Genomic DNA, 27358 nt, shown 5'->3' on the forward strand with positions numbered 1-27358 from the left:
GGTGGACGAGACATTGAACTTGAAGTGCACTTGAACTTGTCTGAGTGAGGGAAGTACTGTAAATTACAAGGACTCAGTGTATTTTGAAAGATTAGACGTTGAGGATTATAATACAATGCCTTCAGAAAATATTCATACCCCTTGACTTATTTAACATTTTGTTGCATTACTGTCTGAACTTAAAATATATATATTTTTTAATAATTTCATCCATCTATCTATACACAATATCCCCAAATGACAGTGAAAACATGTTTTTAGATTTTTTAAAATGTATTTATTGAAAATTAAATACAGAAATATCTCATTTATACAAGTATTCACACCCCTTTGCTATGACCCTCCAAATTGAGCTCAGGTGTATCCATTTTCTGAAGGCACTGTATATGTGTTGTGTTCTAACCCTTTTCTGCTGTTCTACCGTCCCCGTTCTCAGGTGGCGTATCCCTGGGCATCAGCGCCAATGGGGAGAGGCTCAAACACTGGTTCGACTGTCTCAAAAACAAGGACAAGAAAATTGAGCGCTGGCACACGCTGACCAACGAACTTCCTGGTACAACATTCAACGACTAATGGCCCATCCCCAAACCCTACACATTTGCAAGTAAGGCACCTCCCATACTTGCTGTGGACAGGAGTTCAGCCTTGATCGACCAATTTACCAAATCACACTCCAGCTTTCCCGTTTCCGGAGACATTTACCAAATCACAGCTCTTGTTTTCTGTATTTCTCTCCCAAGGTTTTGAGCTCACCCATTATCTTCTATCCCCTTCTGATAATGTGCTGTCTTTAGGGCTTATTTGATGATACTGCACCTGCAGCTGTCCACAAAAGAACGGTTTGGCAGTGTTGAGAAAGAGTCTGATGTGTGTCCCAACAAAACCATAAGTGCGCAACACATGGGAAACAAAAGGTTTGCTGCACAAAACTAGAGATGCGATTATATTTTAATTGTTTGCTGTCCAGAGATGCATATTCACTAGGTTTACTGGAAAATCTACTGGCGGATATGGGGAGTGTGCACTTTGTTGAAATGACAGGAGAAAAGTGTGGATTATTTACTTCAGACACTGCTCTTAAAAGCATGTAATGTTTACAAGTCTAGGACGCAGCTCCACACACCTATGCTGTTCCTCTCAAGTTCGTCTTTGCAGGGGAAAGGGGGAAAAAGACACACGTAATGTGTTTTATATAGACAGTCTACTTTCAGGTCATTGCAAATGTCTAATCCTGTGATGAAGGGTTTGGGCTAGGAGAGGGAAATGAGGAAGGGGTGAGGCATTTTTAATAAAGTAGCGCTAAGTATCTTGTTGCTTGTGTTTCAGTTGTTTTTAAAGTAGAGTAAAATGTACGCTACCCCAATCAGTGTATCAGATGAATGTAGACTATAACCCTTCTAACCCACAGTACAGTAACTCCTCTGAGAATGTGCACCCAAGTGCTGTGTGTTATTGAACCAGTTCATACATAAAATTCAAGGTCTGATAAACATCAGAGAGTTGCGTTGGATGGTATGGGAGGAAGAGAATTGAACATCTGCAGCCCCATTCGCAAACTGTCAATGATGTTGCCTGAGGCGGAACATTGTCCATAGATCTATATTTTTAATGACATGAGGGCTGTCATGGAACTACCGATTCATAGTTAATGTAGTGGAATGTATGAGTTGGCGCTGCTTAGTCCCAGAACCCTATTTAGTCGATGAGAAGGCAATATGTCTCAGAACACACTTCACACTTATTTGATATCAAAGCACGGTTTGATCTTTGTGCAAAATTAAGCATTTTATATTCACCATTTTATTGTTGCCTGTTGTCTAAGAAATCGCAGGGCTAAATGTATGTTTATGTGTGCGTGCACATGTTTGTACTGTATGTATGTTGGTGAATGCAACCAACAAATTGTCCTTTTAATTGTGAAATATTCAACTGGCCAATTCTTAGCCAACAGGTAATCATTGTATATGTATTGCTAGTGTTTTCCATTGTACATGTTGTTGGCGTTCAAACTTGAACTGTACTTTTAGTTTATGTATAGCAGCATACAACCAGTACATACCCGACATTACATGATTATAAGTAGTTTCATTTTGTGTTCTCATTTATTTTACCCATAGTGATATTTTTGACAGCTTTTGTCTTCCTTTAATAATCTCAAATTGTGTCCCATTTCATTCTTAAACATGCAGTGAGCCTAATTTCGAGGGTATTTTTCATTTTCATTGACCAACCCATGTGGGCTTAACGTTCCTACTTCATCTTCACAGTTTACTCAAGAGAGGGTCAAGTATTCCACCTGTCTATCTGAGCGTTAGTCTCTCTGGCCTGGTGTGGAGAGTGATTTGTGAAACACTAACTCATTGGCTATGCAGCAGTCAAATATCTTCCCCCTCTACTAATGAGAATCTGTTTTGGACACAAAGGTCCAACACTATCTCTTCCTCAGTCCTACAGGGGTCAGGCAGGCATGGAGGTGGTCTCTTCCTCAGTCCTACAGGGGTCAGACAGGCATGGAGGTGGTCTCTTCTCAGTCCTACAGGGGTCAGACAGGCATGGAGGTGGTCTCTTCCTCAGTCCTACAGGGGTCAGGCAGGCATGGAGGTGGTCTCTTTCTCAAATGCATATACAGTCGCAACAGCAGCCCAACCTGTGGAATTTTGTAATCTGTTTGCCTTTGTACTCAAAACTGGATATTATGACAAAAATGCATGCAGATGTTATTGGTTTGTCATGAAATGACTTTGCTTAATGTTTGATACTGCTGTTTTTTCTGTGAAAAAAATAACACAACTGTGGATGCTACAAGAATGTCAATATTTCTTCTGGACAACGTTTTGTACCTTTGAACACTATCGCATTGACTGTCTGGGGATGTGACTGCATGTGAAGAAAATCTATGCCTCTGTTTTGTTCCATTTTTTTAACACTCAGGCAATTGTTTGCATAGTTCTGGTGGTTCTCTGGTTTTCAAGAAATTATTAAGAAAAACAATTCGATTTTCTCCTATTTCACCTTAGTCTTGGCACGGAATGGCCGTAGGATCGTGCCTTTTCTTTTGTAACAGTGTATTTTTGCACCGCTCAAGATTAGATCAATATTAGCTTTTAATATGGAAATAATACATGGCACATTTATATTTATGTATATGCGTTAGTATCTGAACACTGTTTCACTCTTTGAATATTTCCCACCCAAATGACACAAGGCCAGAGTGTCATTCCACTGTGTGATGGTGTTGACAGTGAGGGCAGGGTGCAAGGTTGAGGTGGAAGCATGGATTTATACGTCTGTGGGTGGAAGAGGTCACAATGAAAGGCAACAGGGTCTGTATTAACAAAGTGTCTCAGAGAAAGAGTGCTGATCTAGGATCAGTTTTGCCTTTTAAATTATAGTGAATTATATTATATGGACTGGGGTGACCTGATCCTAATCAGCATCCCTGGTCTTAGACACTTTGTGAATGCGGGCCCAGATCCCGATTTCTGAACGTAGTATACAAACCACAGATAAGCCAGTATGCCAAGTTACATCTTCTACTTATATGGAGGATGTTTTAGTGTCATTTTTTACAGTAATCCGAATGTGGCAGACTGGTGATGGAAAGGCTGTGAATTTAATTAGTCTGAGCTTATTATCTTGGTCAGGTGTTTTTTGTACTGACAAAAACATCTGTGGCAAGTTGCCAAGCATGCCACAGAACATTGTGTTTTGTAAGCTGTTTTCGGCTCACTGAAGGTATTCATCTTCAAGTAACAACGATAGGGTTACCAATATTGCCCATATTCATTGAGCGTACACCATATTCATTACATTATCCAGTTATGTACATTTTTGACCCAGCAAAAAAACTACCAGAAACCAGAATATTTCTTCTTTTATCCATTTCTTTTATTTTTTTGTAAGTATTACATTATTCCTTACATTTGTTTTTTACTCTGGCGAATGGTGTGCTATTTGTATGTTTAAAATTGAAATCCTGTTCAATAAAGTAGAGAACCAAAATAATATTGCCTCATGTTGTAATGTCATGATTCTTTACAGGGTTCTCCAAGTTCAACCCCCAGTTCTGGAGAGCTACTGGGTGTGAAGGCCTTTGCTTAGAGCAAGAAGAGCCCTGTGGCTTCAGGCTATTGGGTGTGGGAGGTGGGAAATCTGGGGAGCCGTTGTCCAAGTAGGCTACACGTAGCGACTGTATGTGTGTGGAAAACATTTAATCAGTTAAGGCATTTAACTTGTTTAGTATAGTCCGTTTGTAATTCCACTCAATACTTGTAGCTGTATAGTCCGTTTGTTTGTGTTGTTGGTCTTGGTTTGTTTGTGTTGTTGGTCTTAATGTTCCGGAAGGTAGCTAGCTAGCGCTCACTCACGTGGCTGCTAGCACCTTCATGAAAAGAGGCATGAGGGAAGCTTTAAAATATTGCATTTTTCTAAGTAGTGAGAACACTTGTGAGCAGGCAATGATGAAAATGTATCTTTAAACATTGTACTTTTCTTGAGTTTTGTAATTGACTTAAACAAGCAGAGAAGAAAATAGTATTTTGCTGTGAATCAATGGGGTAACCACAGGTTGTTTTCCCCACAGGCAGGCGGGACTGTGACATTATATCTAATACCGACTGGGACTCCGAAATCCTCCAACCAGGATTTCTGGGAAACCAGGGAATTTATTGAAATGTCACAGAATTTTGCAACCCTACTGGTATGTCAACTTCCCTGCAAGGGAATGGACCATAGACGGATTGAACTGAAGCCTGCCCTCTAGCGGTGTGTATTTGTAATTCCACATGTGCAACATTCGATACTGTGACAGCTGGTCTAATGCCGTGTTGACATGCTGTTTTTGTTGTCATTTTCTTTTGTGTGTCAAGTTTATTTTAACCAAAAAACAAACAACCATCACAAAACTATGATAACTGAAGTGAAAGGCTTGTATTTTATTCCCATTGTCTATAAAAGTACTATAAAAGTAAACCAACTTTTGCAAATCAAGTAGTCTTTTCTGTTATTCCTGTCTTTACAAGTACTCTCAGCTCTCCTCCACTTCCGCAGTGGGAGGATCTGCTTTGTCTTTGTCTAATATCCCCGCCAAAGTTTTGAAGGACGGCCCCCACTCGCTGAGGTATCTGAAGTCCTCACCGCCGTCCGCTGTCCACGACTCGATGGAGCTCAGCGACTCTGCCACTGACCCATCCCCCTCGTAGGCGTATGTAGCCAGCGAGTCATACGGGGGAGCAGGGAAACCCAGGTGGTTCTCCTGGAGACGCTGGTGAATATAGTCCCTGATGATGTCAGTGCTGCCCTCTGGTAGGGGTTGACCCATTGATCTCAGTTTGAGTGGTGACATCTGACCATGACCCTGTGCCCCGGCGGAGCATGTTCTCCTTGATGGCCTTGTTATTCTTTAGCGTGACCATGTCGAAGGCGTGGATGTCCTCCTCGCCTCCCCCCTCGACGTCATAGTGGATCACGTTGTCCCGGATGTCCTCCTTGGACGACGTAAATGTTTCCCTCTTCTTCTGCCGTCTCAGGCCTACATAGAGCACCACGATCACCAGGAGTATGACCATGCACAGTAAAATGGCCATCCACTGCCCCGGTGCTGAGACCCACTGGTAGGAAGACTGCTTCTGCCGTGCAGGACAGGAGGGACCCGTCGGTCTCACAGACACACATGCGGACAGTGAGGGTGCCAGTGCTGCTCTGGGCTGGGTAGCCACTGTCCTCCACCACCACCACAAGCACCACATAGTACTCCTGGACTCGCCTCTGAAACCCCACACGCTTGGTCACTATCCCCGCTGTGTTGTTTCCAAAGTCTCGCACAGTGAAATTCATGTTTCTGATTTCCCTGGGGGACTTGAAGAAGAACTTCTGTCCAACAGCGGGAAGATCCTTGTTCGTAGCATTGATGGTCTGAATTACCTGGCATACTTTTTCATTTTCACAAACGTGTCAAAGGGAATGGTGAGCTCCGGAGGGAACTCGTTGACATCCAGCACATTGACTGTGACTGTGACCTTGTTGGATAGGATAGGGTTGTAAAAAAAGAATGGTCCACCACCCAAAGACCATCCAGCGTTGACATGCTAGTTGGAACTAGCAAAACTGACATTTCTGACTTAACTGGTTGTAGTTATACTTGTGTTGCGTTCAACCAGTTAGCAAGTCAAACATTTATGAGATTCATAGTTCCGACTAGAACGCGAACGCACAAAAAATATTTCCGCTGCGATGCAGTGGTCTAGGGCACTGCATCGCAGTGCTAGCTGTGCCACCAGACACTCTGGGTTCGCGCCCAGGCTCTGTCGCAGCCGGCCGCAACCGGGAGGTCCGTGGGGCGATGCACAATTGGCCTAGCGTCGTCCGGGTTAGGGAGGGTTTGGCCGGTAGGGATATCCTTGTCTCATCGCGCACTAGCGACTCCTGTGGCGGGCCGGGCGCAGTGCGCGCTAACCAGGTCGCCAGGTGCACGGTGTTTCCTCCGACACATTGGTGCGGCAGGCTTCCGGGTTGGATGCGCGCTGTGTTAAGAAGCAGTGCGGCTTGGTTGGATTGTGTTTCGGAGGACGCATGGCTTTCGACCTTCGTCTCTCCCGAGCCCGTACGGGAGTTGTAGCAATGAGACAAGATAGTAACTACTAACAATTGGATACCACGAAATTGGGGAGAAAAGGATTTTTAAAAAAGAGAGTCATAACATTCACAACTATTATCAACCATAAAAATACAATTAACATGGGAAAATGAGCTAAGAAAATAAATGAAGAGCAAACAGCAAAATATAATTCTCAACATTTATCAATTTTGAGTTTAAACATTTCAGTAGAGGGAGACAAATGAGTTGTAAAATGAAAAAGAGTGAACAAAACTCGATAATTAGGTACTAGATAAGGATAATGGGGCTAATTGTGTCCATGTTATGGGACGAGGGAGAGTTCTACCAGGCCTCTGGCCATCTGCTCCTCCACATTGATCTTGGTTTTCTCGGCCATGAGGTCGGAGGCTTCCTTCTGGGCCTCATTGCTCAGCATCTCCACCAGGGTTTGCAGACCCAGACGCCGAGCATCATCCACCGGCTGGTTGTTGAAGAGGTCGCGCTGCTGCAGTGACAATACAGACACAAATCACTCAGACTGTCCTTTTAGGGGTAGCCACGGATGTGATTGATTATCACAACGTATAGGGTAGACTAAGGCTACTGGTCCATTTGGATAAGTTATAGAAGTGAGAAATTAGAAATGGTATAACAGATTATCACCTCTGAATTACACATTTATCTGAATAAATGTAATTTATTGGACCAAATTCAGTGCATTCGGAAAGTATTCAGACCCCATTCACTTTTTCCACATTACAGCCTTATTCTAAAGTGGATTAAATAAAACATTTTCCTAATCAATCTACACACAATACCACATAATGACAAAGCAAAAACAGGTTTAATCCATTTAAGAATAAGGCTGTAATGTAACAAAATATGGAAAAGGTTAAGGAGTCTGAATACTTTCCGAATGCACTGTACTATATTAAACCTGGTTGGTTGTGGAGAATTCAAAACCTCAAGACTGGCGCCGTTCCTGATGCAGAACCTGACCATGTCTGGCTGGTTAGTGCAGACAGCCTAGAATAAACCAAAGTTACATGCTTTTTTGTATTCATTGCAGTTCTATCCATCAACATGTTTCATTCTGTATATTGGTGTACTTCAATATCTTTAAAGAATTAGGTCATGCCAGACCACAATGTTATTCTGACAATATCTAAATCATAGTACTGCTAAGTACAAAATCATGTTACAGTGAAGATTTATGGGAAAGTAGAAACCCACCACATGCAGAGGAGTTCTGCCATCGGCATCAGCAAAGTTGAAGCTAACCCCTGCCTGCTTCCACACCTCCATCTGCTTGAAGTCTCCCAAGAACGCAAGGCTGCAGACAAGAGAGGCCTTTAATTACATCTCAAACACGGTGTCATTCCCAATTATTATGTATTCAAAGGTCAGTTCTATGTATGACAGTAAGGAAATCAAACATTTTCATAAAACTGTGATGAATTCAATACATTAAATGTGCAGCCCTTCTACACATAGGGAAATTAAGCAGTGATCATTTTCATACAATTATAAGTGCACAAATAGCTCTGAGACGTGACTTTCAATATATGCCAGTGGTCACCAACCCTGGTCACTGCAGGACTAGAGTTGTGCAAGACTTTTGTCCCAGCCTAGTACTAACATACATAATTCAACTAATGAAAGTCTTGATGAACAGTTGATTAGCAGAATCTGGGGGGAACAAAAACCTGCAAATGCCATTGCTCTCCAGGACCAGTGTTGGTGACCACAGCTAGGTTATATGCTGTTTAAGTTAACCATAAGATTCAATACATTCAGTAGCTGGCTACTTAATTTAGCTCACCCACCAACACATCTCAACCCCCAGTTCCAGAGAGGATGTCTCCAGGTGAGCACCCTCACTCATCAGTTGGGAAACAACCTCTATGCTCCTGTATGGACACAATGAAGAGTCATGTTGTTGAGGGACTCCTGGTAAAATACCTTTAGTCTAGCCATTCATCTCAGATGAGGTCTCCCATTTGGAGCTTTAGATACTGATGCATAACAAAAACATGAGGAAAAATCTTTCCTGGAAACGTTTCAAATAATGTGTAAATATATACATTTGCAGTTATTGTATAATTGCCATGCCATTAGTGATAGGGGGGACATGTATACAGTTATATATCGTAAGACAATATTGCAATATTATTTTTGCGCTAGTTGGCTGTACCTGCACCAAAATTCCAGTATTTTTCCTTCATAGCTTGTTCTCTAGGGAGCCAATTTGTTTTCAGCACTTTTATTTCCAAGTCAAACTATGTTTACATCCAATCGGTGAAAAATGTTCATGCAAATATTCTAAAATCCACATAAAAACAATATGCATGTCACGACTTCCGCCGAAGTCGGTCCCTCTCCTTGTTCGGGCGGTGTTCGGCGTTCGAAGTCACCAACCTTCTAGCCATTACTGATCCATTTTTCATTGGTTTTGTCTTGTCTTCCTTCACACCTGGTTCCAATCCCATCAATTACATGTTTTGTATTTAACCCTCGGTGTCACGTTCCTGACCTGTTTTCCTTTTTCTTGTATTTATTTAGTTGGTCAGGGCGTGAGTTGGGTGGGTTTGTCTATGTGGTATTTTCTATGTTGGGATGTTTGTGTCCGGCAGGGTATGATTCTCAATCAGAGACAGCTGTCAATCGTTGTCCCTGATTGAGAATCATACTTAGGCAGCCTGGGTTTCACTTGTGTTTTGTGGGTGTTTGTCTTCCGTGTAGTCGTTGTGCCACACGGGACTGTTTGTCGGTTTTCTATTTGTTATTTTGTTTCATTATAGTGTTCAGTTCGATGCTAATAAATTATGGACACTAACCACTCCGCGTATTGGTCCGATCCTTCTCGCCTCTCCTCGTCAGAGGAGGAGGAATTAGAAAGCCGTGACACTCGGTTTCCCCTCATGTCCTTGGCGGAGATTGTTTTATTGTATGTTATGTGCAAGTCATGTGTCGGTGTGGCGGGTTTTGTACCCACTTATATTATTTTTGGGATACATATATTTTTTGTTTTGATTTATGAGAACTTATTAAACGACTCTGTTTATATCAAGTTCGTTTTCCTGCGCCTGACTTCCCTGCCACCGACACGCACCCATTACAATGCACATTTTCTCACCAGAGTTGTGTTAACTTTCCATCAAATTACTTTTGTGGTTAAATTCCCAATAAATTAAAAAAACACAAGTTAAATGGGTTTCCATCGAATTTTAAACTCCACTGATCATTTTGTCACATAATGTTATATAGCGAATGTGCCCACTCTGGTATTGGCACGTGTACTCTAACCAACAGCTTGCAGATACAGTGCGGGTATTGCCTACATCAGTGGTTTCCAAACTGTGGGGCGCACCCCGAGGGGTCGGCAGGAGGGGCATGGGGATCTCCCCGACACAATTTTATTTTTATTTTTTTATATACTGTACAGTACCAGTCAAAACTTTGGAAACACATACTCATTCAAGGGTTTTTCTTTATTTTTACTATTTTCTATTCCTGTAGGAATGCTTTTCCAACAGTCTTGAAGGAGTTCCCACATATGCTGAGAACTTGTTGGCTGCTTTTCCTTAACTCTGCGGTCCAACTCATCACAAACCATCTCAATTGGGTTGAGGTCGGGTGATTGTGGAGGCCAGGTCATCTGATGCAGCACTCCATCACTCTCCTTCTTGGTCAAATAGCCCTTACACAGCCTGGAGGTGTGTTGGGTCATTGTCCTGTTGAAAAACAAATGATAGTTCCACTAAAAGCAAACCAGATGTGATGACGAATCACTGCAGAATGCAGTAGTAGCCATGCTGGTTAAGTGTGCCTTGAATTCTAAATAAATCACAATGTCACGAGCAAAGCACCCACACACCACCTCCTCCATGCTTCAGGGTGGGAACCACACATGCGGAGATCATCCGTTCACCTACTCTGTGTCTCACAAAGACATGGCGGTTGGAACCAAAAATCCCCAACTTGGACTCATCAGACCAAAGGACAGATTTCCACCGGTCTAATGTCCATTGCTTGTGTTTCTTGTTCCAATCAAGTCACTTCTTCTTATTGGTGTCCTTCAGTAGTGGTGTCTTTGCAGCAATTCGACCATGAAGGCCTGATTCACGCAGTCTCCTCTGAACAGTTGATGTTGAGGTGTGTCTGTTACTTGAACTCTGAGAAACATTTATTTGCGCCGCAATTTCTGAGGCTAGTGACTCTAATGAACTTATCCTCTGCAGCAGAGGTAACTCTGGGTCTTCCTTTCCTGTGGCGGTCCTCATGAGAGCCAGTTTCATCATAGCGCTTGATGGTTTTTGTGATTGCACTTGATGAAATCTTCAAAGTTCTTGACATTTTCCCAGATTGACTGACCTTCATGTCTTAAAGTAATGATGGACTGTTGTTTCTCTTTGCTTATTTGGGCTGTTATTGCCATAATATGGACTTGGTATTTCACCAACCAGGGCTTCTGTATACCACTTCCTACCCTGTCACAACTGAACTGATTGGAATTTCTTTACTTCTTCATGCATTTGAGCCACAAACTCACTTTTAACATGGCACACCTGTTAATTGAAATGCATTCCAGGTGACTACCTCATGAAGCTGGTTGAGAGAATGCCAAGAGTGTGCAAAGCTGTCATCAAGGCAAAGGGTGGCTTCTTTGAAGAATCTCAAAAACTGTTATTACTGTGTTATTTCATAGTTTTGATGTCTTCACTATTATTCTACAATGTAGAAAATAGTAAAATAAAGAAAGCCCCTGGAATGAGTAGGTGTGTCCAAACGTTTGACTCGTACTGTATATTGATTAAAGAAAAACGCAGCTCAGGCTTGCTTTCAACTTAGTCTTGGAAGTTGTAATAGCAGAATGTATTTATTTATATTTTTTATTTAACCTTTATTTAACCAGGTAGGCTAGTTGAGAACAAGTTCTCATTTGCAGCTGCAACCTGGCCAAGACAAAGGAAAGCAGTTTGACACATACAACAACACAGAATTACACATGGAACAAACAAACAGTCAATAATACAGTAAAAAAGTCGATATACAGTATGTGCAAATGAGGTAGGATAAGGGAGGTAAGGCAATAAATAAACCATGGTGGCGAAGTAATTACAATATAGCAATTAAACACTGGAATGGTAGATGTGCAGAAGATGAATGTGCAAGTAGAGATACTGTGGTGCAAAGGAGCAAGTGTCACGCCCTGACCTTAGAGATCCTTTTTATGTCTCTATTTTGGTTTGGTCAGGGTGTGAGTTGGGGTGGGTATTCTATGTTCTATGATTTGTATTTCTATGTTTTGGCCCGGTAGGGTTCTCAATTAGGGACAGCTGTCTATCGTTGTCTCTGATTGAGAACCATACTTAGGTAGCCCTTTTTTCCACCTGTCTTTGTGGGAAGTTGTCTTTGTTTGTAGGGCACATAGCCTTTAGCTTCACGGTCTGTTTTTGTAGTGTTTATTGTTTTGTTCTGCGTCTTTTTCCCTAATAAAAGAAAATGTACGCTCACCACGCTGCACCTTGGTCTGCTTCTTTTAACGGCCGTGACAGCAAGATAAATAAATAAATACAGTATGGGGATGAGGTAGTTGGATGGGCTATTTACAGATGGGCTATGTATAGGTGCAGTGATCTGTGAGCTGCTCTGACAGCTGGTGCTTAAAGCTAGTGAGGGAGATATGAGTCTCCAGCTTCAGTGAGTTTTGCAATTCATTCCAGTCATTGGCAACAGAGAACTGGAAGGAAAGGTGGCCAAAGGAAAAATTGGCTTTGGGGGTGACCAGTAAGATATACCTGCTGGGGCGCGTGCTACGGGTGGGTGCTGCTATGGTGACCAGTGAGCTGAGATAAGGCGGGGCTTTACATAGCAGAGATTTGTAGATGACCTGGAGCCAGTTGGTTTGGAGACGAGTATGAAGCGAGGGCCAGCCAACGAGAGTGTACAGGTCGCAGTGGTAGGTAGTATATGGGGCTTTGGTGACAAAACGGATGGCACTGTGATAGACTGCATCCAATTTGTTGAGTAAAGTGTTGTAGGCTATTTTGTAAATGACATCGCCAAAGTCGAGGATCGGTAGGATGTTCAGTTTTACGAGGGTATGTTTGGCAGCATGAGTGAAGTATGCTTTGTTGCGAAATAGGAAGCCGATTCTAGATTTAATTTTGGATTGGAGATGCTTAATGTGAGTCTGGAAGGAGAGTTTGCAGTCTAACCAGACACCTAGGTATTTGTAGTTGTCCACATATTCTAAGTCAGAACCGTCCAGAGTAGTGATGCTGGACGGGCGGGCAGGTGCAGGCAGCGATCGGTTGAAGAGCACGCATTTAGTTTCACTTGCATTTAAGAGCAGTTGGAGGCCACGGAAGGAGAGTTGTATGGCATTGAAGCTCGTCTGGAGGTTAGTTAACACAGTGTCCAAAGAAGGGCCAGAGGTATACAGAATTGTGATTTCAAAATTGGGTAGTGCATCCTCAGTTTTCCTGTTGTAAGATAGCTATTTATAACTTGTCAGAAAGTTCCAGATCAACTAGCCCATGTCAGCTAATATTTTTTTGATTTAGTGGTAATGTTCGAGTCACTTAAATATCACATGAATAGATATGGAAAAATGCATAGAATTGGAAGAAAATGTGCTATAAAACTGCAAAATGTTCTCTGCACCCCATGACAAAATGTGTAGAATTGCAAGAAATAAGCCTTTAACCTGTTACATTTTCTCTCTGCCAAAAAGAGGGGTGTGAACAGTTTGTGTCATGAACAGTGCTTGTGCCAATAGAAATAGACGTGGGGCACAGCTGAAAACTGTTGTTCTGATTAAAGAAGCAATAAAACTGGCCTTCTTTAGACCAGTTGAGTATCTGGAGCATCAGCATTTGTGGGTTTGATTACAGGCTCAAAATGGCCAGAAACAAAGACCTTCCTTCTGAAACTCGTCAGTCTATTCTTGTTCTGAGAAATGAAGGCTATTCCATGTGAGAAATTGCTAAGAAACGGAAGATCTCGTACAACGCTGTGTACTACTCCCTTCACAGAACAGCGCAAACTGTCTCTAACCAGAATAGAAAGAGGAGTGGGAGGCCCCGGTGCACAACTGAGCAAGAGGACAAGTACATTAGAGTGTTTAGTTTGAGAAACAGACGCCTCACAAGTCCTCAACTGGCAGCTTCATTAAATACTACCTGCAAAACACCAGTCTCAACGTCAACAGTGAAGAGGCGACTCCGGGATGCTGGCCTTCTAGGCAGAGTTGCAAAGAAAAAGCCATATCTCAGACTAGCCAATAAAAAGAAAAGATTAAGAAGGGCAATGATCAATTAGCCTTTTACAATTATCAACTTGGATTAGCTAACACAACGTGCCATTGGAACGCAGGAGTGATGGTTGCTGATAATGGGCCTCTGTACGCATGTGTAGATATTTCTTTAAAAATCAGCTGTTTCCAGCTACAATAGTCATTTACAACATTAACAATGTCTACACTGTATTTCTGATCAATTTCATGTTATTTAACCTTTCATTGCTACCCATCCCGGATCCGGGAGCATCCTCATCAAAAAAGCTGACTAGCATAGCCTAGCCTAACGCGACAGGGATATCATATAATATAATTTTCATGAAATCACAAGTCCAATACAGCAAATGAAAGATAAACATCTTGTGAATCCAGCCATCATTTCCGATTTTTAAAATGTTTTACAGCGAAAACACAATATGTATTTCTATTAGCTAACCACAATAGCAAAAGACTCAACCGCATATTTTCACAATTTTTCTACCGCATAGGTAGCTATCACAAAACCGACCAAATAGAGATATAATTAGTCACTAACAAGAAAAACAACTTCATCAGATGACAGTCTTATAACATGTATACAATAAATGTATGTTTTGTTCGAAATGTGCATATTTGATGTATAAATCATAGTTTTACATTGCAGCTACCATCAAAAATATCACCAAGCAGCCAGAATAATTACAGAGAGCAACGTGAAATACCTAAATACTCATCATAAACATTTATGAAAATTATTGTGTACAGCAAATGAAAGATAAACATCTTGTGAATCCAGCCAAATTTTTTTCGATTTTTTAAGTGTTTTACAGCGAAAACACAATATAGCATTATATTAGCTTACCACAATAGCCAAACACACAAATGCATTTATTAGCAGCAAAAGGTAGCGATCGCAAAAACCAGCAAAAGATATAAAATTAATCACTAACCTTGACCAACTTCATCAGATGACAGTCTTATAAACATCAGGTTATACAATACACTTATGTTTTGTTTGAAAATGTGCATATTTAGAGCTGCAAACCGTGGTTATACATTGTGAATGTGTAGCATCGATTCACCAAATTGTCCGGAGCTATTTTGGACACTCACCTAATCTGACCAAAGAACTCATCATAAACTTTACTAAAAAATACATGTTGGACAGCAAATGAAAGATACACTAGTTTCTTAATGCAACCGCCATGTTAGATTTTAAAAATAACTTTACCATAACAACAGCTTTACGATCTACTCAAGCGAGCGAAAGCAGCGCACGAAAAAGGGCGGATAATTGGGACTAAAACATTTTCCACAGAAAATACGAAATAACATCATAAATTGTTCTTACTTTTGCTGAGCTTCCATCCAGAATCTTGTACAAGGAGTCCTTTGTTCAGAATAAATCGTTGTTTGGTTTTAAGAATGTCCTCTCTCCCTGTCGAATTCGCTCCACAAGGCTAGCCAATGTTGATGACGTTCCCAATTTCTCTCGACGCAGAGAACGGAAAACTCCAAAAGTCCCATTAAACGTTGAATAAACTGATGAAACTCGGTTGAAAAAAACCTACTTTATGATGTTTTTCTAATATGTATCAAATAAAAAAAGCCGGAGATATTAGCCGTGTATACCGAACGCTTATCATAAGAACAATAGGGAGGTGCTTCCGCGCCTAGGTAGAGAAAGGAATCCTGGACACGTCATTACCAAGAGCTCTTGTTCGACCTCAGATTCAAGCTAGACACCCCATTCCACCTTCCACTGCCTGTTGACATCTAGTGGAAGGCGTAATGAAGTGCATGCTTACCATAAATATAGGCATTCCATAGGCAAGGCCTGGAACAGAGCAATCGTTTTCAGATTTTTTCACTTCCTGTCTGGAAGTTTGCTGCAAAATAAGTTCTGTTTTAACTCACAGATATAATTCAAACAGTTTTTAGAAACTTGAGAGTGTTTTCTATCCAATAGTAATAATAATGCATATTTGTACGATCTAGAATAGAGTACGAGGCAGTTTAATTTGGGCACGATTTTTTCCAAAGTGGAAACAGCGCCCCCATATTGACAATAAGTTTTTAATGGACAAAATTTTTGATTTTCTTTCAAAAACAAGGACATTTCTAAGTGACCCCAAACTTTTGAACGGTAGTGTAAATATTGATGTTTTTTTACATTGGATATATTTACCATATCATATGGAGACAGAAACATAAACCTTTTACCTTATCATAAGTAGACTTAATTGCAAATGATTAAATCCTTCCAATAGAAATAAAAATAGAAATTTAGTTCCGAATTGAACTTTAATTAAATGAGTTGACTCTTCACATGAGATGATTTCACTGAACAACAAAAGAAAGGGAAAATTGAAGGATGATCCATCACATCTCCCAAAAACGTCTAGAAACTAAAGCTTTGGTTGTCTTCCTCTCAGGCCTCCATGTCTTCTCCCTGGACCTCCTCAATGTCCACCTCTTGAACATCAGACTCTGAGGCCTCATCTTCACGGTCACTTTCCAACCTTGTTGAGGATTGCTTATTGTCAGGCTCAAAAAGCCTCAAATTTGCCAAGATGGCCACCAATTTTTCAACCCTTGTATTTGTCAGCATGTTGCGTGCTTTGGTGTGTGTATTCCCAAACAAGGACCAGTTGCGCTCTGAGGCAGGTGATGTTGGTGGGATTTGGAGGATGATGGAGGCAACAGGGGAAAGAGCCTCAGATCCACAAAGTCTCTCCACTAGGTTGCTGATGAGATATGTTGGCACGACTGCCATATTGCATCTCCATCCCAAAGCCCTTGCTTGGAAGTGTAATTCGCCAGACTGCCAAGAACCATGCCCTCATCCAGGCCAAGGTGGCGAGACACGGTAGTGATGACTCCATAGGCCTTGTTGATCTCTGCACCAGACAGGATGCTCTTGCCAGCATACTTGGGGTCCAACATGTACGCTGCGGCGTGTATGGGCTTCAAGCAGATGTCTTCACGCTTTTTGATGTACTTCAGAACTGCAGTTTCCTCTGCTTGGAGCAACAGTGAAGTGGGCAGGGCAGTACGGATTTATTCTCTTACATCTGCAAGCAGAGTCTGAACATCAGACAGGATGGCATTGTCTCCCCCAATCCGTGCAATGGCTACTGCTATAGGTTTCAGGAGTTTCAAGCTGCTTACCACTCTCTCCCAAAATACATAATCCATGAGGATCCTCTTGATGGGGCTGTACATATCGGCAGACTATAATATGGCCATTTCTTGGAGACTCCTTCCCCTCCAGGAGACTGTCAAACATGATGACAACACCAACCCAACGGGTGTTGCTGGGCAGCTTCAATGTGGTGCTCTTATTCTTCTCACTTTGCTTGGTGAGGTAGATTGCTGCTATAACTTGATGACCCTTCACATACCTAACCATTTCCTTGGATCTCTTGTAGAGTATATCCATTGTTTTCAGTACCATGATGTCCTTGAGCAGATTCAATGCTTGAGCAGCACAGCCAAAGGGTGTGATGTGAGGGTAGGACTCCTCCACTTTAGACCAAGCAGCCTTCATGTTCGCAGAATTGTCTGTCACCAGTGCAAATACCTTCTGTGGTCCAAGGTCATTGATGACTGCCTTCAGCTCATCTGCAATGTAAAGACCGGTGTGTCTGTTGTCCCTTGTGTCTGTGCTCTTGTAGAATACTGGTTGAGGGGTGGAGATGATGTAGTTAATTATTCCTTGCCCACAAACATTCGACCACCCATCAGAGATGATTGCAATACAGTCTGCTTTCTCGATGATTTGCTTGACCTTCACTTGAACTCTGTTGAACTCTGCATCCAGCAAATTAGTAGATAAAGCATGTCTGGTTGGAAGGGTGTATGTTGGGCGAAGAACATTCAGAAAGCTCTTCCAATACACATTGCCTGTGAGCATCAGAGGTGAACCAGTTGCATACACAGCTCGAGCAAGACAATCATCAGCATTTCTCTGACTTATATTCCTCCATTGAGTAAAAAAAACGTCTGATTCCAGTAGTACCATGAGCTGTTGCTATCGATAAGGTGTCTGATTCCTAATTTTCACCTCGAATAGAAGTAGAGGGACTTTTGTCAGAGGTTGCTCGCTGAGGGAACTTTATGCACTTGGCCAGATGATTATGCATCTTTGTTGCATTCTCCACATATGATTTGGCACAGTATTTGCAAATGTACACATCTTTTCCTTCTACATTAGCTGCAGTGAAATGTCTCCACACATCTGATAGTGTTCAAATTGTTAACAAGTTGAAAATTATTTAAACACTTTGCTGTAGGCTATTATTTACTATTTAACAAAAAATCATGTATGTCATATAAAATATATTCACCCCACCCAGTATTGTAATCAAAACTGACCAGAAAGCATGTAGTCCTTGACTCAGACAGTGTAGTAGTGTGGGCTCAATAGCATCTCATTAGTGTGCAAGATCTGGAGAATCAGCTGTACATGTGATGGAAGAGTGCACTACACATGTGATGGAAGAATGCACTGTTCATGCAGAGGATTGCAATTCCATTGAATTGTGGATAGTTTAACCAAAATATGCCACAAGCCCTAGAATTGCCTTATGTGTATCCCACAAAAAAGGTTCACTGTTATAAGCTAACTTCTTTGATGAATTTAAGCAAAATTCCCCAATATCCCGGGCTTAACTTCCCATGGAACATTTCCTGGAAAGTTTCCGACATTTTGCAACCCTACTCACTACTGTAAATTGCTCTGGATAAGAGCATCTGCTAAATGACTAAAATGCAAATACCACTGGGCCCCACCAGACACAGATAATCGAAGATTGAGGTTTGTTTTCTCACTTGCAGCGAATGCCATCTCGGAGAGCAGTTTCTCTCGCAAAATCCCTAACGTTGACATCTGCTCCCTTCTTCAGCAGGAATCTGACAGTCTCGACATCCCCCTCACCAGCAGCCAGGTGGAGAGGTGTCCTCCCATGTCCGTCTGACACAGACACATCAGCTCCCTAAAGCATGACAGTCAACATTTTGGGATGAATTTCCTAAGTATCAATACTTATGTCAACCGAATTAAATTCCTCTAAATGATGATACAGTAGCAATGCTTTCATGAACTAACGTTATTACCACAAATTCAGTTGTATGACACAGTAGCTAGCTAACTAAGTAAGTACTACTAGCTAGGCTAATAGTAGTTACTTATATAACTGTAGTGAATTCGGGAGATAACCCCGACTGGGGACTTGAACCTGGGTCCAACGACCGTCAAACCAACGCCTTAACAGTTAAGCCAAGAGGTCCAAACCCCTTGTAGAGGTCGCTACATTACCCCCTTACTTCGAGAGAGGGTGTCCCCATACTTCTCTATATCAATTGTAACGTGGCTCAAAACATCATGGGAAAAAAGCTATATAGCTATATATATAGCTATATAGCTTTTTCCCATATATATATATATAGCTATATATATATATATATTGGTCGATAATAATACTCTGGGTAACGTTACCTGTTGTAAGTGTCCCTCAAGACCAACAATGTCTCCTTGCAAAGCAGAGGCATTCAACAGCATGGGGAAAATAGCAAGCTGGCACACCTTCATCTCCTACGGTTAGTACAAGAAAGTGAACCTTACAATTGAGTTAGGACAATAAAATGAACCTTGCAAAAGGCTATATTCCATGTAGTATCATGGATTATAGTTTCATATTGACATTGATTGACTTGACTGAAGAACAGACAGTTCACCAATAACGTTGTACTTTTGACCGACTGTGATTGATGCATCCAACGGTTAGCTAGCTAGAAGCTGACATAGTTCAGGGCTAACGCTAGATAGTTAGCCGTTACTTACTACTCTATAACGTTATATTGGTTTACTAGCGAACTTTAGTTTGCTGGCTAAACACACCAACCTTTGCCATATCATCAGTCCCCAACCATCCCAGACGGATGGATGATGCCACAGCTGACCAAAATCTGTAAACTTCTTCAGGGATCTTTCCTTTTGAATGATAAATACCCATAGTGGCGAATTACTAAGCTTTCGCAATATAAACTTTTATTGAGAGGCAACACCACTACAAGGCCTGTCTGGGGGTTCAAAATAATGAAATTATTCACTAACATTAAAAATAAATGAATGGTTTCCCGGGTTCGAAAGTTCCCACCCGTCACGTGACATAGCACATGCATATCAAACAGATGTGATTTGTTTACTTGTTGAACGTATTGTAATTAACATCATTAACGTAACTTCTTGAACATAGCATTCAAAGTGTTCACAAATGCAAGTATTATCATTTACATTAATTGAATGTTTCACGTTTCTCGTCTGTATGGGAAAATAGTACCTAGCCTTCTTGCGGCAAAATATCCACGACTATGATTGGTTGTGGTGGTATGCCGTAAAGAGTTTTCTGCTAGCGTTGTCTTATAAATACTCTTCGGACTCGACTATGATTGGTTGTGGTGGTATGCCGTAAAGCGTTTTCTGCCAGCGTTGTCCTATAAATACTCTTCGGACTCCTTCAACGGTCTCATTTCGTCAGTCTTCAGGATCGGTTTGGTAAATTAGCATGCTGACATGCTCTGTCGACGGTGCTGCTTAATTCAGTAATGAAGGTACAATTGAATTACAGAGTAATGTATTAATCCACGTTGTGCGTTCAATGTTTAGAAACTTATCTTAGTTTCTTTTTTTCTCTAAATATTTGTTATTTCTGTTTTCTTAACTGCGTTGTTGGTTAAGGGCTTTTTAAGTAAGCATTTCACTGCTGTTGTATTCGGCGAATGTGACAAATACAATTTGAGTAGTTGTGATATTGCTGCCCTGCCACGCGGTGTTGCAAATGGCTCGCTAATGTTAGCTCGTTAACGTTTGCAAAAGAGGCATCAAACTACAAGTAGCTAACTATTTTGGCCTGGTTTATCTATTGGCTAATATAACTTGCATATTGTAGTGGTTTTGACTAGACTGTTTTTGTTTCTAGTCTGTTGCCAGGCCATCTAATGTAAGTAAACAGGCCCGACGATAACTGGCTAGCTAAATGCCATGTGCACCGCTACTTATGGAGTTTCCTAGATTCAATGGGTGAATTTCATCGATGTGAAATGGCTATAGAACTGTCGGGTTTGCTTTCATCTTTACAGATTAATTGTATTGGTGACAATGAGGCCCGTAACATCCTCGCTAGTTAATTCATCTGCTAGGTAACGTCATTAATGGTTATCTAGAACTAAAGGTCTTTACCCAAACTAATGTAAACTATTTGCGAATATTGCTAGTAACGCTAATTTACCGTTAAAATACAATCTGACATTGGATTTAAACAGGCATATGGGCGTCTAACGTTATTTTATGATTTTGCTTCACATGCCTTATTCCCTCTGAACCTTGATAATTGCAGGAAATGACAGGCCCAACATTTGGCTATCTTGAGTTGAGCCAGAAGCTGTTCCATGTGGTAAGACTTTTCCTATCTTACATTTCCTGTCTTTGTAAGCACCGTGCCAGTAGGGGCCTTGACATCGTGGGCCTTAGTGCTGGCGCAGTGCACATAGCAATCCATTCTCTTGCAACCCACTGCTGTGTTCACCTAGCAGCAGTGTTACTTATGAGACTGGACATTTATTTATCTTTAACTAGGCAAGTTGGTTAAGAAAATATTTACAATGATAGCCTGCTAAACGGCTTCCTGCTTGGATGGGGCTGGGACTGGAAATAAAATATTATTGACAAGACACCATATTGTGGGAGCAACACATAACACAATCAATTTGTAAATGTATTATTACAAAGTATTTGCTATTTATCCGGTGTCTTCGTCTTTCAGGGAAGAGCTTAATATGAAGATGTATAATTCAAGCTCAAACTCAGGTATGTTTGATCACCTTAAGCTTGATATATTAATGGTAGTAATGATGATTGGCTTAAATGTTCAACTGCTCTGAATTGTGATTAAGGTATGCCTTTCTGAACGAACCAGGGATGTAAATGCTGCAAACACGTGTTCATATTCATTGAATTCACTACTATCCATTGCTTCAACAGCTTCAAGGGGCAACTAAGTTGCCCTGAATACCCAAGAGTTCCTGAGCGTATGGTCATTGGCCTTGTGATGTTAGTTTGTATTTCCAAGATCTAATTGCGTTAAATCAAATAACCTTGGCATGCACTTAGTTTTATAGTGCATGGTTACTTTCACCACTTGCAATGCCTAGTTCACTATATTGATATAATCCTCAGTGCTTCATATTTAAAGCTTCCTGTGCTATATGTACTGAGGTCTATCCCGACAGACTCCTCACCGTGGGCCTTAGTCGTTGGAAATGCCTCAAAGAACAAATTTGTGGTTTCGCTTTACCCACAGGGCTACTGCCATTAGCCCTGTGGGATATTACTACAGAACAAATACTCAAAATTGCAGCTCTGTTATAATTTAAAGTGAAACTGTTTCTAATGATCTGCTTCTCTGGTATAGGTCTACCAAATGGCCACAAGGTGGCTCTCAAGCCCAGATGCACAACGTCCCTTTGGTGAGTATTGAGGGCTGACTATATAGTAGACTGGTCAATATTCTTAGTCTAGCAGGTGCCAAACATTTAAGGGCACGTCTTCATTTGCGCACGTCTCAATGGACTCTTCCATTACGAAGGCCGTGGGATGGGACATAACTAGCGCACTAACTGAATTTCTGAATGTCTGTTCGTTCACTGGAATTTCTGTTAATTAGTTCAATATTGGTCTTAAACGGAACCCAAACCCAAAACCCGAACTGCAGACAATCTGAGGAACTTGGGTTTCAGTCATGGGATTTAGTTTCTAATCTCTGGGGTGTATGGGAGGGATAGACTATGATCAAAGCACTGCATGGTATCTGCAGCCAGCTGCTACTCCGGTTGGACTGTTCATTAGTCAGTGCAAGATAAACTCGGCATAAAGCATCGTTGGTCTCCATGTCTTTGTGTGTGGCGTCCTGGTATATCTGTCGAGACACTTCACTTCTCATTAAGTTTACATCATTGAACTTCCAGTATGCCAATTTAATCTGTTCTCTTGACAGGCCTGTTGTATCGTGTGCCATGGGCTCTGAGATGGTAATGATTTAAGTGAGTATTTGTGTACAGTCGCTAGCAGAGGGCCCACTGAGTAGCACTGTATGGTATCTGCAGCCAGCCTTCACCACGGGCTGTTCTGTTCATAAAACAGTGCAAGATCAACTCTGCATATGGCATCGTTAGGCTTTGGGCTGGTCTGTGCCTGGCGCCCTGGTATTTGTGCTGAGACAACACTTTCCCCCTCAGGATACTCCCTGACAATGATTCCCCAAATTGGTTGTCAATGTCTCAATGTAATTTTTCTGGTCATTTAGATTATGGTCAATTGTGTATTAAAGGCTAAGAATACTGGCCATGATGTGTGATAAATGCCCTGCTGGAGTGTCTTTAATGTATTGAGTAATTAAGCGTTGACTTCACTTCAGGTACACCAGGACTGGTCTTTTGATGTTCCAGTACACCAGAACTTGGCTGAATGATTTATCTCCAGTGAAGGTAACATCTTGTCTTCCTGGACTTTTTGGCTGTCATCAGTTTGGTCATATACCAAGGCTCTTGGGATATTCAGTTCCTGACTTGCTGTGGAATTGACCGTAAAGTAAACCTTCCAGTGGGTCTCGCCAGCTCCACGCTGGAGGGTCTCTATTGGAAACAGTGAAATAACAAAGTTCACTTTATTGCACTAACTCTTCAGTTAACTCATATTTGTATTTAACTTGGTGAATTGTCTCTTTCAGGTTGTTCATCCCTGGCCTACTGAAATGACCAGAGTAAGTTGAGAAGCTACTCAGTGCAATGTGTGCTGGATCATTTTCAAAGGGGGCCTGTCAGGCTTTCCCACTGCTGGTCCTTCACGCAGTGATCCCACAGCAGCGCCCCTGGTGACTATTTGCAGATCCTTTTTGCCATTTGTGGTCTGCAGTCTACACGGGCAACATGACTCTTTACCCAATATTACATCATCGCTTAGATCTTGCTTGCTTATTAAGAATGTTAAGATATTGGTTATGGTAAGTTTATGCTAAATGTCTGTCTAATCAACAGGTGATCTGTTTCAGCCCTGCATGCACCTATCAAGTTAAGAAACATTTGAAGAAATTGACATGATGAATGCTTTCTCCAAGATTTAATTTAAAATGCATTTAAGATGTAGCTCAATCTGACCTGTTGTGCTTCTGATAATTTCAATAAAATGGTTGGTAATGTAATTTGATTACTTTCTACTCTCTTGGATAGAAACATGTAAAGTGTTGGGTTCATGACCTGAAATTGAAGATCCCCTGATTTTTCCAATATACACAAAGCTTAGTTCTCGAAATGTGTGCACATTTGTTTACATCCCAGTTAGTAACTGTTTCTCCTTTGCCAAGATCCAGACACTAGTGAAGTGAGCCATATCAAGAAACGGGTGTGACTTGTGCTGGAGAAGATGCATTTTGGGGGGGGGGGGATTCTGATTAGCTTTTTATGGGCCCTGTCCAGTTATTTGACACATAGCTTGGGTCTTTATTTCAGTAGGTAAAATAAGTCAAATACATCTAAATTTCCAGTATGGGTGTTTGGTGCTGTGCTACACTCGGTTTGCGGCATAATTGGCACAGACCTCACACCCACTAGGAAGGTGGACTTCGGGACTAGGTTTGAAGGTGTGTTGTCGGGTTTTGTATATAAGATCGGGCCTGGTGGTTCCATGGGGGGATCGTCACAGGAGAAAAGGTGGGTTAGGGCAGCGCTCCTGTCTGCCTTGCATAAATTTGGCAACGATTCATTCCTGTTAATGCATATTTGCACATCGGTTTGTCACTGGTTGTTGGAGGTGTGTTACGATGTAGTTTGGGCTGTGCTGATGGTGCTCAAAAACGGGTGGGTTTCAGGATGTCATGTGGGTCACGAGATTAAAGGATTCCCTTCAGTGAGCCCTTCCCTTCGTCTGTTTCCATGTATTTTGTTTTCACTGCTGTTCGTGGTTAGATTTCACTGGGCACATGCATCCTCTATAATGGGTGGTTTTCAAAGTTGTGAATGTGCACCCGATGCATAGGCCTTGGCTTGAAGGTTAAGGTGGGTGGTGCTAGTCTGCCAATTAGAGACCTGCTACATTACTCAATGCATAAATGTGTGCTGCTGTAAGACAAGGTTCCTATATTCCTATAACTACTTCATGGACACCGTCTCACACTGACCTCTAGGCTGGGCTTCGATGCATGTGTACATGTTGCTCGTTAGAATAAACCAAAAAGTTTGGACACGGGCATAAATCTAGTAACTGATTTATCAAATGTGTTTTCCCTGATGTTTCACTACATAATCCCTCCCTCGCATTAACAGCTGTACAAAAATTCTGCTTGGGCTCTTCCCAATTTGTGTCTCGGCTCTCTGGTTCATAATTTGTCTAATCTGTAGTGATGGGACTTGAGTTTTTTTATGTCTTGTGCCTTATTATATTCCTTCAAGGCTTGCTGAAGTATGATCTCAGGAAATGTACCAACCGATGAGAGTAATCTCATTGAGGGTTTATGCTCTCATTAAATCGAGGATCAAACAGTATGGGGCTCTGTTTCTGTGCCAAGAACAGTCTGTACAAATCCTGCTGTGAACTGCCGTCCACTCCTTCAGCCCTCTAATTTCCTGGTCGTGTCCATACTGTCCTCTATCAATGTAGAAGGAAATCCATTTGAATTTAGATTTTCAGTGCTCAATTAGCCTATTTCCCCTAGCATCAGTGGAGAATATCAAATCTAAATTTAGAGTGCATTCGGGAAGTATTCAGCCCCCTTACATTTTTCCACATTTTGTTAGGTTACAGCCTCATTCTAAAATTGTTTAAATAAAAAATGCTCAAACAATACCCCATAATGACAAAGTGAAAGGTGACAATTTTATACATCTATAAAAACATTCCTTATTTACATAGGTATTCAGACCCTTTGCTATGGGAGTTGGAATTGAGCTCCGGTGTATCCTTTTTCCATTGATCATCCTTGAGATGTTTCTACAACTTGATTGGACATGATTTGGAAAGGCACACACCTGTCTATAGGTTGACAGTGCATGTCAGAACAAAAACCAAGCCATGAGGTCAAAGGAATTGTCCGTAGAGCGCAGAGACAGGATTGTGTCGAGGCAAAGATCTGGGGAAGGGTACCACAAAATGTCATAATTAAAGGTACCCAAGAACACAGTGGCCTCCATCATTCTTAAATGGAAGAAGTTTGAAACCACCAAGACTATTCCTAGAGCTGGCTGCCCGGCCAAACTGAGCAGGCAGGGGTTAAGGGCCTCGGTTAGGGAGGTGACCAAGAACCCAATGGTCACTGACAGAGCTGCAGAGCTCCTCTGTGGAAATGGGAGAAGCTTCCACAAAGACAACCATCTCTGCAGCACCACCAATAAGGCCTTTATGGTAAAGTGGCCAGACGGAAACCACTCAGTAAAAGGCACATAACAGCCCACTTGGAGTTTGCCAAAAGTCACCTAAAGTACTCTCGCAGACCACGGGAAACAAGATTATGTAGTCTGATAAACCAAGACATAATTCTTTGGCCTGAATGTTAAGTGTCACGTCTGGAGGAAAACTGGCATCATCCCTACGGTGAAGCACGGTAGTGGAAGCATCATGCTTGTGGGGATGTTTATCAGCAGCAGGGACTGGGAGACTAATCAGAATTGAGGGACAGATGAACTGAGCAAAGTACAGAGATATCCTTGATAAAAACCTGCTCCAGAGCACTCAATACTGCGGAGTTGGGTGAGGTTCACCTTCAACAGGACAGTGACCCTAAGCACACAGCCAAGAGAATGCAGGAGTGGCTTTGGAAAAGTCTCTGAATGTGCCTGAGTGGCCCAGCCAGAGCCCAGACTTGAACCGGATCAAAACATCTCTGAAGAGACCTGAAAATAGCTGTACAGCAACGCTCCCCATCCAACCTGACAGAGCTTGAGAGGATCTGCAGAGAATAATGAGAGAAATTCCCCGAATACAGGTGTGCCACGTTTGTATCGTCATACCCAAGAAGACTCGAGGCTGTAGTCACTGCCAAAGGTGCTTCAACAAAGTACTGAGTAAAGCGTCTGAATATTTATGTAAATGTAATATGTCCTGGTGGAGATTTTGTACATTTGCAAAAATAACTGCTTTGCCACTGTTTTTGCTTTGTCATTATGGGGTATTGCATGTAGATTGATGAGGGGAAATGACAATTTAATCAATTTTTGTAACGTAACAAAATGTGGAAAAAGTATAGGCGCCTGAATACTTTCCAAATGCACTGTAACTGTCAGGTGCCAAATACTACAGGTGTAGACTTTACCATGAAATGCCTCACATGCGCCGAACAAAACAGGTGTAGACTTTACTGTGAAATGCTTACTTTCCCAACAATGCCCTTTCCCAACAATGCAGATTTAAAAAGTACAAAAATCAGCAATTA

General features: G+C 41.7%; 2 protein-coding genes, 1 long non-coding RNA gene, 3 other non-coding genes and 1 pseudogene across 6 annotated transcripts in view; 5 read left to right on the forward strand and 2 right to left on the reverse strand.

Annotated features, from left to right (window-relative positions):
* Positions 1 to 3922, forward strand: part of LOC111950595 (double C2-like domain-containing protein beta) — a 179288-nt gene extending 175366 nt beyond the window's left edge. Inside the window, 1 exon segment of the mRNA XM_023968298.2 lies at positions 437 to 3922. Coding sequence (XP_023824066.1) covers positions 437 to 573 — 137 coding nt within the window. The 3' untranslated portion in view covers positions 574 to 3922.
* Positions 3923 to 4914: 992 nt separating this feature from the next.
* On the reverse strand, positions 4915 to 6705 carry LOC111950593 (cadherin-12 pseudogene; annotated as a pseudogene).
* Positions 6706 to 6780: 75 nt separating this feature from the next.
* Positions 6781 to 20059, reverse strand: si:ch211-209a2.2 (L-asparaginase). Its single transcript, XM_023967450.2, has 7 exons — positions 19784 to 20059; positions 19378 to 19473; positions 18711 to 18874; positions 8422 to 8505; positions 7829 to 7928; positions 7559 to 7621; positions 6781 to 7100 (listed from the first exon to the last, which is right to left on the reverse strand). The coding sequence occupies exons 1-7, from the start codon at positions 19892 to 19894 to the stop codon at positions 6918 to 6920; spliced, it is 801 nt and encodes a 266-aa protein (XP_023823218.1). The 5' UTR covers positions 19895 to 20059; the 3' UTR covers positions 6781 to 6917.
* Positions 20060 to 20384: 325 nt separating this feature from the next.
* Positions 20385 to 24136, forward strand: LOC111950646 (uncharacterized). The gene is made up of 9 exons (XR_002875511.2): positions 20385 to 20492; positions 21278 to 21334; positions 21704 to 21747; positions 21922 to 21990; positions 22352 to 22406; positions 22934 to 22979; positions 23354 to 23423; positions 23666 to 23698; positions 23973 to 24136. It is a non-coding gene; the product is annotated as an uncharacterized lncRNA (long non-coding RNA).
* Positions 22150 to 22283, forward strand: LOC111951227 (small nucleolar RNA SNORA18). The gene has a single exon (XR_002875587.1). It is a non-coding gene; the product is annotated as a small nucleolar RNA SNORA18 (small nucleolar RNA).
* On the forward strand, positions 22733 to 22869 carry LOC111951224 (small nucleolar RNA SNORA8). The gene has a single exon (XR_002875584.1). It is a non-coding gene; the product is annotated as a small nucleolar RNA SNORA8 (small nucleolar RNA).
* Positions 23022 to 23161, forward strand: LOC111951225 (small nucleolar RNA SNORA8). Its single transcript, XR_002875585.1, has one exon. It is a non-coding gene; the product is annotated as a small nucleolar RNA SNORA8 (small nucleolar RNA).
* Positions 24137 to 27358: the final 3222 nt, after the last annotated feature.

Source organism: Salvelinus sp. IW2-2015, linkage group LG23 (genome assembly GCF_002910315.2).
Source record: "Salvelinus sp. IW2-2015 linkage group LG23, ASM291031v2, whole genome shotgun sequence".
NCBI classification, from domain to species: domain Eukaryota; kingdom Metazoa; phylum Chordata; class Actinopteri; order Salmoniformes; family Salmonidae; genus Salvelinus; species Salvelinus sp. IW2-2015.

What these genes read in the sequence shown, in the direction of transcription:
- si:ch211-209a2.2 (XM_023967450.2), bottom strand. Translation starts at nt 19,894, where the DNA reads ATGGGTATTTATCATTCAAAAGGAAAGATCCCTGAAGAAGTTTACAGA. An exon ending in GGACTGATGATATGGCAAAG is followed by an intron (nt 19,474 to 19,783) that starts GTTGGTGTGTTT and finishes TACTAACCGTAG; the next exon opens with GAGATGAAGGTGTGCCAGCT. An exon ending in GGAACGGCGCCAGTCTTGAG is followed by an intron (nt 7,101 to 7,558) that starts GTTTTGAATTCT and finishes TTGTCACTGCAG; the next exon opens with CAGCGCGACCTCTTCAACAA.